Here is a 15,660-nt window from a genome sequence, read left to right as displayed (position 1 = left end):
AATATGTGTATATATACTATATACTGTATATAGGGTCATACATTGAGTCTTGTAACTAAAAAGGTACTTTCCAACTGAATAACTTAAATAAGTAGAATCCTTATATTAACCTATATAAACTATTAAGTACTTTTCAACTGATTATAGAGTACAATATTAATGTGTTAAAATGTAACAATTACAACGTAATCAACTGAAAGTGGGAATTGTTTCTGTAAGACAGAATGAAGGAGATTATGATTTTTAAAAGTGATTATGAGAGAATGTGAACAGGATGTACGTGAGAGGAACAAGGGAAGTGAAAGAATCATGTTGAGATATGCCTAGGCCAATGGGAAGAGATGAGTGTATGCGTCCATGTGAGAGTGTGAGCTTATGGAAAAAAAGTAAAAAGAGGTGTATTTGTTAAAGAAAGGTCCAAGGGAGGTTTTGTGTATCTGGCTGAATATAGGGTAGTAACAGAGAAAGATTGGTGTTATTCCTCAGCAGCTCTTGGAGGGCGTTGGACTGGACAGGCCATCACCAGGAATAATTTGATCATTTTAAGCAGGTTTTGAATTATTTTATTAAACTGTATTCCTTAGTTTCAGTGCCCTTGCTCAATTCAAGTACGTAATTACAGCATTTAAAGTAAAAGTAGTAGACATTGAATTTGTTTCTTTTTTAACGGCCGTGGCTGGGGTGATATCTGTTTCTAGAGCTATTCAATCGGGGGCCATTTCAGAGTGAGCAAGGTAGGCATTTGGAAGAGGACAGCTAGAAGCTAGGAGAATCTCTTCGACACCAGCTTAAACAATCCTCTGTAGTACCTAATAATGTAAGACCCTTAGGACTAGAGGATCGGACCCTTTAAACGGAGAGCTGATCCAGTACCTCCTGAAAAGGGCTTAACCGGGATCTAACTATATATATATATATATATATATATATATATATATATATATGTATATGTGTATGTATGTGTGTTTGTGTGTGTCTGTTTGTCAGATGGTGAGTGGTGGAGCATAAGAGTGCACTCTGATGACAGATCATTTCATGCCTCTTCTATCGTGACCACCTGAGTGAGCGAGTGTGTGTGTGTGCTCATCTGGCTCATCGTGTTTTTGTTTCTGTCTTGCCACTCTCCTTTTTAAGTGCAGCTTACCAGCTCACTATGGCAACGGCTGGGGCTCTTCTCGCTGCAGCAGGGCTAATGAGTGTTGTGACAAAACATTGCCAGCCTATTATAATAAACCTTATGACAACACAAAGGGGACCTGGGATGGTTTCAAAAAGACCCTTTTAGTGACCTTACATTTTCCCTTTTTACCACTGTGGGAGTAATTGGATTTAGATGGCATTGCCTATGTACATAGGCATTAACATTAATTTCAATAATTTCTATTTGACTAAAACATCAGAGATAAAAAATATAACTCAATTTAATTTCAATTCCATTTTATTTATAGTATCCATTCATAACAAGAGTTATCTCAAGACACTTTACAGATAAAGTAGGTCTAGACCAAACTCTATAATTTACAAGGACCCAACAATTCTAGTAATTCCCACAAGAGCAAGCATTTAGTGCGACAGTGGTGTGGAAAAACTTCCTTTAAGGAAGGAACCTCGGACAGCCCCAGTCTCTTGGTAGACGGAGTTAATTATATTGAGTCATTCTACAGTTGATTCTATGTAAAATGTTAAAGACACAAACATGCAGTTTCTCTATGAATGCACGTATAATCTTTAGCAGTTGATCATAAGAGCAATTGCACAGTTTCTTTTTCAGCTGGTAAAGGGAAGATTTGCAACAGGGTGCAACAAAAATGTCTGCAAGTATATACATTTGAAATAGTACAATCTGTACTTCACTGTTACTGGTGGGTAGAAGGATGGATGAGAGCTGGTAGACTTGTCTAAAAGGCTACCAGGTTCAGAGGCGATGTGTGCGGGTGAGGAAGTATACATGGGTATGTTTGGAAGCTTACGGTTCCTAGTTTTGGCATTTTTAAAATGTTCTTTTGTTTATTTTTCAGTTGCTTTGAGCTAGTGCCATGTTAATCACAGTAATTTGATGATTGTGTTGGTTGATTGATCCATTCTGACGTGGATCACAAAGCGCTTAAAAATCAATTTTACTCTGCGTCTGCATTTGTTTTGACATAGCCTATATTAGCTTGCTTGTCTGGTACATGATTTGTACTCATTGATTGAAAGATTTGAACATTTCATTGACTTTCTTGTGGCAATGCCTCCAGATACCTTAGAAGCAACACTTCACTTCATTTTGTTGCATCAAACAATTCTCTCTGTATCAGCTGGCTGGGTGATGACTCACGACCCACATTTTCTTCTCTAATGACGATGTGGAGGTGTCACAGCAATCAAATCAGAGGCAGTATCCAACAGCACAAAATGTTGACTTAAATGTCCACCTGTGTGTTTGTGTGTGTGTGCAAAAGTTTTTTGTGTACTTGTATTTAACCATCAATAGGAACAAACACGTTACAGGCTTAAAATGTTCTTTTAATAATCTATTATCCAATCAAGTTTACACCTGCCAATTAAAAGTTAACGGTTTGTTTATTGTATCGGGGATTGAATCTTAGTACTCTGTGAGCGCTAACTACTGAGCCCCCATGTTGCCATAAAGATAAAGATCACACAATCAACATCAACATAATGTTTACACGTACATTAACAGACCATTTGTAATCAAACTATATTATAGCAGGGGTGTCAAGCTTAATTTCACTAAGGGCCAGACTGGAAAATGGGATCACATCAAGACCTAGACATGTATAGCTTGTTGAAAACCTTACATTTAAGAGAAAAAGTCAAAAATGTCTACTGTATTTCTGCATGTCTGATAAAGATTTCTCACTCATAGTTTGGGTCTCATAAATCCCCCCAAAACTTCAGCAAAAAGTTCTTAGACATCATAGAAAAAAGTGGCAAAAACATTTAAAAAAAGTCATATATATGCGCCTCAATGCCAGAAAAAAGCGTCAAAAAGAGCAACAAACACGTCGGGAAAAAGGGACAAAAAGTTGGTGGGCCAAAATGTATTGTGACCCTAGAGCAAAATGCTGGCCAGATCAACATCTGTGAGGGGCCAGATTTGTCCCTCAGACCTTAAGTTTGACACAGATAGTTTATATAACCAAGACAAATCCCAAATCCTGTCTATGATATATGACGTGTTTGCTATTCCGACAACATCAGTCAGTCACGACCTTCCTTCTCTTTGCTGAAAAATCCACATGAACCCTTCCTGACTGATTGGATAAACCCACCATGATGGAAATTAAGGTTCAATGCAGGTCCTAAAGCTAGAAAACCACAGCAGTTCTTCTGTAAACAACAAGATCAAACCTAGTTCCCTTTAATTCTCCAACAGGGCTCAGCCAGTGAGGCAACCCTGATGAGCCTGCTCGCTGCCCGATGTAAAGCGATCCGACGGTTTCAGGCCTCCAACCCCGACCAATCAGAGGCTGAAATCCTCTCCAAACTGGTGGCCTACACCTCAGAGCAAGTAAGCACATAAGACATTTCCAAACTTACATAAGTCCTGTTGTGATGTAAGATGTAATGTACAAGGTAACTCTGATTCCTAAAACTGACCCACATTTCTGACTTTACACATACATTTTTATTATATGCTATTTTTAGCTATTACTAAATTATTTTGATTAAAAGAGTCTTTCATCAATATTTTTCATTGAACTGTTCTGCTTGCCATGTTACCCAAGGAAGATTTATATCTACAAATATGTTGACTTGTGTAAAACATCCCACTTAACAAGTTGTCCATGTAAACTCAGATCATTAAAGGTTACCTCAGATACAGTGTAATCGATTTTCAGTGATTTAGTGAGACAGAAGGTCAGCGAGGCAGTTGCTCTGATCAGGTTTAATACCAGGCTGACTCTGTGATTGGGTTAGGGAGTTGCCTGAGGGCCACACAGACCTTTGCAGGGAGAGCAGTTAGTTGCTTTTTTACGGAAGAATACCAGTCTAATATATCCCGATGTACATGTCTACAGCATGTTTGAATTTCTTTTTGCATAGTATTCTATTGTAAGATTAGAAATACATCATCATAGCTCTAAGGTCGGTGCAGGCTCTTTTCTTCCAGATGTAATTATTATAAAAGTGTGGCTTTTTATTTGACTGAAAGTCCTGACTGTAATTAAAAATATTTTTTGACTTTAAATACTTACATTTTATGGTTTACGGTTTCATAAGGTTTGACATGAACGCATTCCCGTCCTAAATGATAATAATTTCACCATATAAATTAATTCAGTATCCATTAATAGGAAATTATCAGTTAAGGTTTATCTTCTTACTGAGGTGATTCAACCCTGTGATCTAAAATGTTTTTTAGCATTTTTCACAAATGTTGCATATCTTTTTTCCTGAGGCTCATTGCTCAGTGGAGCGTGCTGCACTGATTGGAGGAGTGATGATGAAGAAGGTTCCAACAGACAACAAGTATGCAGTCGGTGGGGATATGTTTAAGAAGATTCTGGAAGAGGACAAAGCAGCTGGACTTATCCCTTTCTATGTAAGAACAATCAGCAGCCATCCATCCATCCATCCCTCCTTCCCTAATGCCATCCATCTATAGCAGAGCTAAAACACATAGATAGACACGTACATGTCCCACATTAGTTGTTGTTGATTTTTCCATTGAGTTACACGCATCTGTCACTGGACTGCTTTTGCTTAACGTGTTAATAAAACCACCTACACAGCTGCTCTCTAAGTTGACAGCCTCAACGATACGATGTGTGTGATGCTGCGCACACCCTTAGGCTCCTACTGAAGGATAACTTTATTTGTGCTGAACCTAATGTATGTCTATCTGGTTAAGGACAATAATCCCTGTCTCAGCTGGACCCACAGATCCCTATCAGTGAACATTATTCAGAATCATCTGTGTATTGAAAGTGATATCCAGATCTGAGTATGAATACAAAAAAGTCAGTGGTTGCTGGTATTAAAGCAATCTATTGGAGTTAGGGGTCCGTTCTTCCCAATTACCTTTAAGGTTCGGAGCCGCGACACTGGAAACATAACACTATTCTGCAACAGAAGTCTGTGTCTGATCTAATGTCATTTACACTGATTTAATTGTTCTTGGATACACAGAGTTTGTTGCTCGTGCGCGTGACATGCAGGTCTGATCAATTTATCAAACCAACAAGCTGGCCCCACTAGTCGTCCACAACCTGAAATTTAGAGGAAGCAACGTGCAGTCGTTGTCATACACTTTAGCCTGGAATGATAGTATTGAACACAGTGGTTTCGTAGTCAACCAGCGTATTTCTACCTAATTTCCCTCTCCAAAATCACTTCATAGGAGTAGTCACAGTGCTTACTTTCTTTGGTGTTTTTAAAGAATCAAAGTTCAACAAAGAAATGTGAACATTAGAAAAGAACCTTTTTAATTTTTATCTTCTATGTAGACGCAATCCCTACAAAATCACCGCGGAAATCAAGACTGATGTATTATTCTCAAATACAGCTATTTATGTAATCTTTTTTCATATTGCAATATATATCGCCGGGAAAAATATCACAATGTCAGATTTTTCCAACATTGTGCAAGCCTAGTTGGAGTAGCTGCAATGACTGTGAATTTGTATGTTCTTGTACAAACTTATAAAGATCTAACTGTTGATATTTTTTTGACAGTGAAAATAGAACATGGCATAGGTAACAAAGTACCTTGGGGTGTTAGTGATTTGTCTGCTTGTGTCTTTCAGTTGTGTGCGACCCTTGGCACAACGGCCTCTTGTGCCTTTGATCATATCACTGAGCTGGGGCCCATATGTGAGTCAACTGTTGCGTCAGCAAACACTTGATTTTTATTTTGTTTTACAACAGGGAAAGGATTGTAAAGCCCTATTGGCTTTATCATCCCCACGCACACACACACACACACACACACACACTTTTACACTGCTTTACATCTGTGTTGCATGGAGTTGACTGACTTCCGGCACCTGTGAGGCTTTGGATGCCATTTTGAATTCATTTTAGCTGAGCAGCCTATGATTTTCTGAACTTCTTTAAATGTTTTCCCTTCTCCAATCAACTTTTTTAATCCAAGTCCGTTATTCCTCAGAGCAATGTCTGGAACAACCCATTTTGCTGAGTAATTTAGTGTGAAATGTACGATAACCAGCATGCACAACTAACATTTGCTTCCTTCCTTCCTTAAATATGGACTATAATTGACACCTGTTTCTTCAGAGAATCAATCACCTTACTAATTGAACACAACACTGCTATTGTTTTTGAAAATTCCCCTTTAAATTACAGATTCAATTACACAGAATGAGCAACATGCATGTCACAGCTGTTGGGTCTGTTAGTTTTCTATGACTCCACAAAACTTGCTAGTAAATTATTTGTCTTGTGGAAATATCACTTCTACCAAAAAATAACATTTATGACGTTAGGGATATTGGACTGCTTTTAATTTAAAGACAACTGTAAGAAGGAGCAGGTTGTTTGGAAAGGACATACACATCAAGAGGGAGTCAGAATGTCCTACGTCCTGTAACCCATGTCCACTTGAGTGTGTGTGATTAACAAGCAAACAAAACTGATGCATTCAATTTTCCAAATATCCAGTATTCACTTCAGCAGTAACAACCCTCAGTTGAACCTAGCTAAAAATAAAAAACTTCAATTAATAGACAAATGTGTTATGAATCTGTGTTTGGAAGTGATGCATCATAGTTTTATACCGTTATTAAATCTTGATTGACAGAACTCATTTTTTTGCAGATGTTAATAACCTCTCTGCTTTTTGTCCGTTCCAGGTAATAAGGAAAACATGTGGATGCACATAGATGCAGCGTATGCAGGGAGTGCATTCATCTGTCCTGAATTTAGGCCTTTGTTGAATGGCATTGAGGTGTGTTAAAATATGCAAGCATTCATGTTCAAGCATTTTGCTGTCACAGTTTTGACGTGGTATGATTTTAAGCTTGATCATGGTGGTCAAAAACTTGAAGTGTGCATCCGCCTGCATAGATACACGTTGCTGCTGAATGACGAGAGAACCTATTTCTGTTCAATTGGTTGTGAAATATCTCTCATAGCATATATGAAAGGAAACACTAACTGCATACTGATTATATCCAACTGCTTTGTTTCTGTTTGAAAATGGCATAACGTTAATGTCAAGGAGGAAGCATGCAAGAGTGAGTAACAGGCCGAACAATCGGCATTAGGGCATGAGCATCAATCTGCCTTTTGAGTCTGCCTAGGCAGCTGTTGCTCCCCGAGCTGTGCAGAGACGCAGCGATAAGGACAGAGCAATTTCCTGAGGCAGTGTTAGACCTTTATATATCACTGTTTATTAGACACAAGTTCAAACAATGTTGGTGGGGAGATAGAGAAACCAGGACTGACTACAAATTGCTATTAGATGTACAGTAAGACATTTTCCTCTCGTCGTCAAAATTTATATTTTTCAATGCAATGGGAATTTTATATTCAGGATCCATATTTAAGGAAGTGGGGGGGGGATTACTCATTAAGTCCAGAAACTAACTGCAGCCATAGTATAAAACTTTTAAGCATGACTAGGTCAATGGAAATGAATGGACGAGGACATTATGAGTGAACCCAGTCTTTTTGGATGAGAGTGCAGCCCTGCTTAAGGGTTGGTTGGTTGCTAGGATATGAGTGATGGGTGAGCAGGCAGCCAGCAAGCCCTCTTTGAATCAGTCAGCATGGCAACTGTCAGCCAGGAGTCTGTCTCACATTGTCTCTCTGCGCTGTGTTATTGCATTTGTGGAGGTAGAGAAAAGGATATTGAAAAAGATAGCCCACAATCAGATGGGAACAGATTAGGAAAGGATTGTTTTTCTTTGAATACACCCTGCCAGGAAAGGGTTATTTTTTCTTGTGCTCTGCAAGCTGTTTGCTGGATGTTCCTCTTTTGCATTTCAAAAAAATTGTGCCTGTTTCAGTCCAGATAATGCTGTTTGCAAAAAGGCTGTCTCTGTCAGTAATGGTAAATTTAAAACAAATCTATTACGGTGTGTGTTTTGGCTAACACACGGCATATGACTTATTATTTTTCATGTCCCATTGGGCTTAGATCTTCCCAAAATATGCAGCAATATGCAGACTTCAATGAAAACCACTGATATTTAATGAAATAATGATTTTTTTGTGTTTATTTTTGTTATTTCATACCTTTCATTTCAGAAAGACATCAAACAAAAAAGCTTGATTACCATTTGTTTCCTTTTAAGTTTGCAGACTCTTTCAACTTCAACCCACACAAATGGCTTTTAGTCAACTTTGACTGCTCTACAATGTGGTATGTTTTATGCCTATATACATTGGGACACAAAGACCTGTTTAACAAAAGGGGAGTTATTAATTCTTTTTTTTAGCTTCTAGCACCTTCTGTCTTGTGATTTTTCAGATTATTTACTAATTTACCTCAGAATGACTCATGGTCCCATAAAGGAACAATGAGCGGTCCATTTAAAACTGATATCCATCTACACCTAAATCATTTGCACAGTAAAAATAGAACTACGCCTCCCATCTGCCCCTTCTGTCAGCAGCAAACAAATCGAGACATGATCTGCATAAGATGGAAACGGAGGTGTTTCAAACCTCAACAGGTGTTCTTAAACCATTTTCTGTCACCTCTGGCTCAGTCTATCACTCACTACTAGTCTTGCATTGCCAGACCTATCCACACGGCACTGGAGTATGGTCTGGCTAAACCGGTTATATATTCTGGGATAAAGGAAAAATCACTCGGGCTTGTTTGTATTTCTTTAAACTTATATAAACTGACCTGGGCGGCGCTAACCCCCCGGATGCAGGAGGGGGGTCCAATGCTAAATTAATAGCAGAAATAGTCATCCATCAGTTGAGTGATGTACATTGCTGGTCACTACGGACATGATACCTGTTGCCATTGAGATATTTTTATGTTAGAGTTGTCTAGCACATGCATGACTGTTACTGTGAGAGATTTAATGCTGAATTGAGATACACTACATAATATGCTAAACTGTCTTTTGCAGTACAACATACTAGTTAATATTAGTGTTGTGTATTACAGTATAGTATTTTATGACATACTATACATGTAAAATGTAAAAAACATGGGGTACACTAAACTAGTACTAATCATACTGTATCACCTATCAACAGGGTAAAGAAGAGAGAGGACATCATTGGAGCCTTTAAGATGGAACCACTCTACCTGAAACACGAAAACCAGGAGTCAGGTAAAGACGAATTTCTATCAAAATATTTGAATCAATGATTGAATGAAGTGTAGCGTAGCCTAAACCAGACACAGACACAAAGATGACTGTGTGACAGCCAGACAGGTGTGCGTGTGTGAGTGATTATGTGCATCTATGTTTGTGAGATTTAGACCTTGAGAGGGACGACCTTTGTGAGTGTGTCCAATTGTGATATTTGAATACTAGCAAAGTGCATTTAAAGTACCTCGATGTTTAATTGATCTCCTAGCAATACGGCCACACTGCTTCCTTCCTGGGCTACGGCCGAAACATATGGGGGTGTTTACTGCATTATGAAAGGACTGAATCGGACACAGACAATTAGCAAGAACCTCTATGAGCAGTTTTCCAAAACTCAAAGGACTAGCTACAGTCTGAGGGCCCTATCTTGCATCCGCGCATTTGACTTTGAACAATAACACATGAATTATTCCTATTTTGCACCCGACACATAGCTGACTTTTCCCTCCAACGACTCACGTCGGTAAATTAGGGAATGACCTTGCATTCCCAGGGGCAGTTCAGCAAAAAGAGGAGGCGTGTTCCAGCACAAATATTCCCTAGTGCTATTTTGCAGTTGCAGAAAACAATTCCGTCAAACACCAGGAAAAACCTAGTCTAAAGTCAGTGGCGCGTTATTCAGATGCTATTTAAGGGCGCATGCCAGGCCATAATGTAGAGTGTGCACACCACACATACACTTTGTTTCTCTCATCTCACGGACCCAGCAGTCCCCATTTTTGCAAACCAAACATAAGTACAAGGAAAACTACAACCTTGTTTAACACAACATTTCCATGACTCGTGGATGTGTTGATGATATAAATGAGGAAATATTAGAGAGAGAGAATTATTAAGCCAATGTGATGTTGAACTGCATGTGCCGATGACACCTAACCCAAATGCCCCAGCAGTAGCATGGGAGAGGAGAGACAGAAGAGAATAGAATTTAAAAAATAATCAATAGCAAGATGTCAATCTCCTCGTGCTCCTGGCGTGCACCCATGGATGTATTAAGAGTGTGGCCCAGCAAATTCACCATTATAAAGCAATCTGCCATGGAACAAGCGCGCCTGCTTTTAAGGGAAATGTGAAACAACGATCAGATTGGTTTATTGCAGGTTACGCCCAAACCACACCTATGATTAGGCCTAATGTAGCTACTTCAGACTAACATATTTTAGTCACTTATCCCACCAGTATAATAGCAACAGGGCCCGAGATCCGTCCACAAAGCTACTTGCGTTTGGCCTTTGATACTTGTGTTTCAGATTGTTAAATTAGGGCCCTGAATGTTTAGTTGGCAATGTTGTATGGCAGATGGAACTGCATTTGGTTGTTAAGAAGGCTATACATGCACTATAGTCCAATCTTCAACAGGAATACCAGGAAGTCTAAAATGTTGTATGCGTTTTTCTCACAGTGATTAAAAATATAACCTAATGGTTTGTCAGAAGTAAAACAAAAGAATGAGTGTGTGTGTGTAAGAGAGAGAGAGAGATAGAGAGAGAGAGAGAGAGAGAGAATTAATGTTGGCTTCTGTGAGTCATCTTTATTTTACAATTCTAGCCTACCTGGAGTCAAGCTGATTTACTGTATCTGTGACCTAATTTAATTAATACACCCCATTGACATCAAATCCATCATCCAAAACAAAATGAATAGGACTTTACTTGACAAAAATCCCATAACATGATTCAGTGTCTGTGTGTGCTGGTGTGGTCCTGTAGCTTGCAGATGGGCAAAGCGCTGCCCTATAATTTGTCTCACAGACAAGCAGACAGAGAGAAAAGACAAACCGCTACATCCCACCACACTGAGGCAACTTACAAAAGCCTTTTGCTCACACAATCTGGGCTCTTCGATCTAATTAGTGGTTATTAGCACCAACTAACACTGGCCTCCATTCTGTGGAGATGAGCTGTCTGTAAGTAGTGACGAGGGTGGGTGGGTGAAACGGCAGCAACACCTGGACAGGGGAAATGAATCCAAATACAACAGCTTTACAATAGATCCTTTTCGGAAACTAATAATGTTCAATTTTAAAGCTTTGTTGATTCAACTTTCTCTTCTTACTCTCTCTGCTGTTGTTTCACAATCAGAAAAATTTGAATTTTATGATGAGAAGGCCCACTGACCTTGAAGTAGTTTGAAAAACCTGCAATAACAATGTACACTATTAGTGTGTGATGTGACATTTTTAACTGAGCTGTTTTTTCTTTTAACAGGTCTGGTCACAGATTATCGGGTAAGATTAATCATTATTCATTTCGTGCCATTTGCAAAAAAAAAATCTCAGTTAGTTATAAACTTGCAGAGGTTAAAGCTATAACCACTCTCCTATTCTCTTCCTCATTCTGTCCTGCAGCATTGGGGAATTCCACTCGGAAGAAGATTTCGCTCACTAAAGATGTGGTTTGTCTTCCGAATGTATGGAATTCAAGGCTTACAGGCTCATATACGCAAGGTAGGAGACCAACTCAACAATCCACCATGTATCTCTCCTCTTATATTCCTTTCTGAAATTAAAATCAGTTCACTCTGACAGATTCATGAAGGTTTACAATAATATTTTTGTATTTCTCTAGCCAGGGCATAATGGTTTTAAGTGGTGTTTGTAGGCATGCAATGGTTTTAATGACACACAGTAAAAGAAAAAGTTAATTCGATTTAGCAGTACATTATTTTATTTTGTGTTAAAAGTCTAATGATTGTCCGTAGAAGAGTGAGGCGTTGGTTTTGTGTCTACAGTTTTGGGAATATTAGGACATATTTTATAAGATGTGTGTTAGCCGTTAAAAAAAACAATCCATTTGCTATTAGCAATATCACTGTGGTAATCCTGTAGTATTACTAACTTAATCCAAATCTTGACTTCGTTATAAACGGCTAAAGGATTAGAACAGTGCTGACAGTGGTGAGTATTCTGGCTTCCCCTTTCCTTACTGGGAAAGAAAACACACACTGACGATCACACATGACTGGTCTCTATAGTAAATGGAGACCCCCTTCCTCCGTCCCCTGCCTCACCCCACCTAATCCTCCTTATCACTAAAGTCCCTTCACTGACCTCATATTTGCTGTCAGTCATACAATGTCTGGTTTGCATCTGCTTTTTATAGCCATGATTTCCTACATTTCTCATCCAAAGTCCATAATCCGCACCAATGCCCATCCTTTTGCCCTTTCTGTTTTTTCTCCATGCTTTACCCCCTTCTCCCATCATATTCATCTTCCTGCCTCCAGTCTGCTCTGTCAATCAAATCAGCCTGTTTTGTGTTTACTCTCCATTTCAAATGAAGCAGCAGAAGCAGCAGCAATCCCTTCAGCACACGATACTCTACTGTACATCCGTCCTCTAGATTAGATAGAACAGGTTGAGCTGTGGTTTTTGTCCTTTGTAGCTAAATCTTGTCAGACAATATTTCATGGAAATGCAACATGTTTTGTTTGAACTTTTTTCCCAGCAGAGGAAAACACATTTATATTCTACTTTGTCTTTTTTTCTTTATAAACACTAACAAATTACCTTCCCATGAGAAAAATGTGTTATAACATGAAGCATTTTAATGACAAAAAGGCATGTGGAATGAGAGTCTTACATAGCATACAGTAATTAGGCAAACAGAAAAGGAGGTAATTATATTAGATTGGCTTATGAAGACCTCTGAGTGATGGTAAATTACTGGCTGGGCATGAGGAAACAAAGTGGTGGTACACCAGTTTTTTATTTAGGCCAGTGTTCGGTTTCATTAGAGAGACAGGAAAAGGGGAGTTGAAGTTGGGCCATATAATTGTGATCAGATGCACATTTACAGTTTCCCCACCTCTTTCATCACAAGCGGATAGGTTTGTTGGAGTAGGTTTGATTGTGCATTGCCATTTGAAGTACTTTGAAAAGGAGTGCAATGACATTTCCTGCGAGCAGGATTGTGATACAGACCATTTCATCGTTACTGAGTTCATAATAAGGGGTTACATCAAAAGGTACAGACTGAATCACTGGGAACAGTCCTGAGATCTATGTGGCTGAAAGCACTGTACCATTTACAGATGCAGCACTGCCATCTTGTGAAAGTCATACAAATGACAGCCTTTAGTAGAGTTGCTGTTTTCTTGCAAAGGTAATATGAAAAGGTCAGGCAACAGAAATGTACAATTTTGTCTAGTAAACGCTCTGTTGCACTGTATATTAAGTATAATACTTATTATTGCATTGATAGCCCTTTGCTTGTTCACTTGCTCGTTACATTTTCTATGCAGTTTCTCTAATTCCCAGATCTTTGCAGACTAATTAAAACATGGAAGATCAGCGCAAGTGTACTTTTATCTACATGCAAATGTATATCATTGGGTACATTTTACAAACAGTGCATTATTTATAGCAGATTATAATCTATGTATTCTCTCTACAGCATGTGTGCCTGGCCAAAGAGTTTGAGAGTCTTGTACGAGCAGACAAGAGGTTTGAGATCTGCAACGAGGTCATCATGGGACTGGTGTGCTTCAGGCTCAAGGTAACATCCAATAGTATAATCCCACCATAACATCATGAATCCAGTGTGATCATTTACAAAATGTGTTAGTTAGTTAGGTTAGTTATGAAGCAACGGGTGGGGTTTATATATTACAGTAGCTTGTTTTTGCATGTGATGTGATAGATAAGATCTCACTTTATTTAAATCTACCGGTATGTAAATGCAGTTGTCTTAAATTTAGGGATAGACCGATTACCAGCCCTGTCATTGTTTGGGTGATTTCCAGATGATCTGTATCAGCGTTTTATTTGCCTTATAAATGGTAAACTTAATTAATTAAAAAGTGTGCTACTTTGGCTACACTACAGTCTTTCCCTCTGCTTTGGTTTCACTCACCATTGTGTCTGACTTAATGTCCCGCCCACAACACTATTTTTAACTGTGTATTAAATATTATACGTTTTGTGTTGGAGTTTGTAACATTCCAAAATCTTCATTTTGAGTTAAAGATTTTCATTTTCACTTTAAATGCATATCGATTGTCTCTGTGTCGGTATTGGTAAATAGCGGCCATAGGTTTTATTAACTACTAATAATCGCTATCAGTATCTATCTTTAAAAACCAGTATCCCTACTTAAAAGTCATGGTATGATTATTCTAGAATAACCTGCTCATTGCTGAACAGTAGTATAGGCAAGACCACAATCCTGGCTATTAGAAATCCAAACAACATGAGCTTTACGTCTTCCTTCCTTCCTGTCAGGGCTCCAATAGATTGAACGAGCGCTTGCTTAATAGGATCACCAAGAGCAGAGACATCCACCTGGTGCCGTGCCAGCTCTCTGGCCGCTTTATCCTGCGTTTCTCCATCGGTGCACGAACAACTGACTCAAGACACATCCAACAAGCATGGCGACACATCACGCAGCTGACCTTTGAGGTCCTGCAGGAGCCCAACCATTAACCATAAGGATAGAAAGGGGCTGCCTACTCTAATGCTGAAATGAAGACAAAATGTAAAAGGTGCAATATGTATTACTGACAGCTAGTGTTTGTAATAGTTACTACAGTACAAATTCAAAATACTGAAGAGAGTCGTTTTCCCCGTCCCCTCCTCCCCAGACTTGAAGTTCACAGAGGTTACCAGGCTGAAATGTCAGCATCCACAACATTGTTGCTAGACGCTTTTCTCACATAGCCAGCCATTACTCCACAGTACAGCGGAGTAGCTAACGTTAGATGCTGGGTATGTTGACAGTCATAGAAGCCTGTGCTCATGCGGATCTCTGTACCCACACTTTTTGCCTTAGGTAGGAACCGCTAAAAAGACAACAACCTCGCCGTCCTACGGGCTGCTGAACAGGCTACACATTGTAAACAGCGGTCGGCCGCTTGCCTGGTCCTCAGGTAACGTTAGCAGTTAGGGTTAGCATGGCGGCGTCAGCCAGAACCAGTCGGGATCACTTTACTGGCTGTGTCTCTTTTTTTTTTTGCAAGTAACCAACTTGGGTATTCTAGCTATATAATTCAGTGTGAGAATACAAATGTTGAAATTACATAAAATGCCTGTCCCTTTTAGCTGTGGAGGGAGGAAATTAGTTAACTGTGTCCTTTTGGGCTCTAAGCTGTCTTCATCTTTCAAATACATCTCCAATATTCACCCGGGGTTTGTTACGTCTTTGGTCAAACAAGTGAAAGATGCTGTTTTTTTTTCGGTCGGGTAGAATCTATCTCAATTCATCCTGTTTGTTTGTTTGCTGCTTTCATGGCTGACCTAACGTTACAGCTGTAGTAAACTGGGTTTATGTTTTTAATAATGTATCTGGCAACCCGGCCTGGCTGTCAAACTGGGCAGTTGATAATAACACACACGCCAAAATACAAACAGAAATTC

At 39.1% G+C, this 15,660-nt stretch overlaps 1 protein-coding gene across 2 annotated transcripts in view; it reads left to right on the top strand.

The window, feature by feature from the left end:
* The window catches only part of ddc (dopa decarboxylase), an 18,223-nt gene extending 2,874 nt beyond the window's left edge, over positions 1-15,349 (top strand). The window contains exons 5-14 of one of the 2 annotated variants that reach the window (XM_034874906.1): positions 3,383-3,514; positions 4,406-4,552; positions 5,757-5,823; positions 6,822-6,916; positions 8,268-8,335; positions 9,190-9,266; positions 11,516-11,535; positions 11,656-11,754; positions 13,703-13,804; positions 14,530-15,349. In XM_034874906.1, the coding sequence (XP_034730797.1) occupies positions 3,383-3,514; positions 4,406-4,552; positions 5,757-5,823; positions 6,822-6,916; positions 8,268-8,335; positions 9,190-9,266; positions 11,516-11,535; positions 11,656-11,754; positions 13,703-13,804; positions 14,530-14,730 (1,008 nt within the window). In that variant the 3' untranslated portion in view covers positions 14,731-15,349. Of the gene's footprint in view, positions 1-3,382; positions 3,518-4,405; positions 4,553-5,756; positions 5,824-6,821; positions 6,917-8,267; positions 8,336-9,189; positions 9,267-11,515; positions 11,536-11,655; positions 11,755-13,702; positions 13,805-14,529 lie in introns of both variants that reach the window. The other variant, XM_034874905.1, reaches the window with a different exon arrangement.
* The last annotated feature ends 311 nt before the right edge of the window (positions 15,350-15,660 follow it).

Source organism: Etheostoma cragini, chromosome 6, assembly GCF_013103735.1.
Source record: "Etheostoma cragini isolate CJK2018 chromosome 6, CSU_Ecrag_1.0, whole genome shotgun sequence".
Lineage (NCBI taxonomy): Eukaryota > Metazoa > Chordata > Actinopteri > Perciformes > Percidae > Etheostoma > Etheostoma cragini.
Note: the sequence above shows the minus strand (reverse complement) of the source record. Positions and strands in the feature narration are given on the sequence as shown.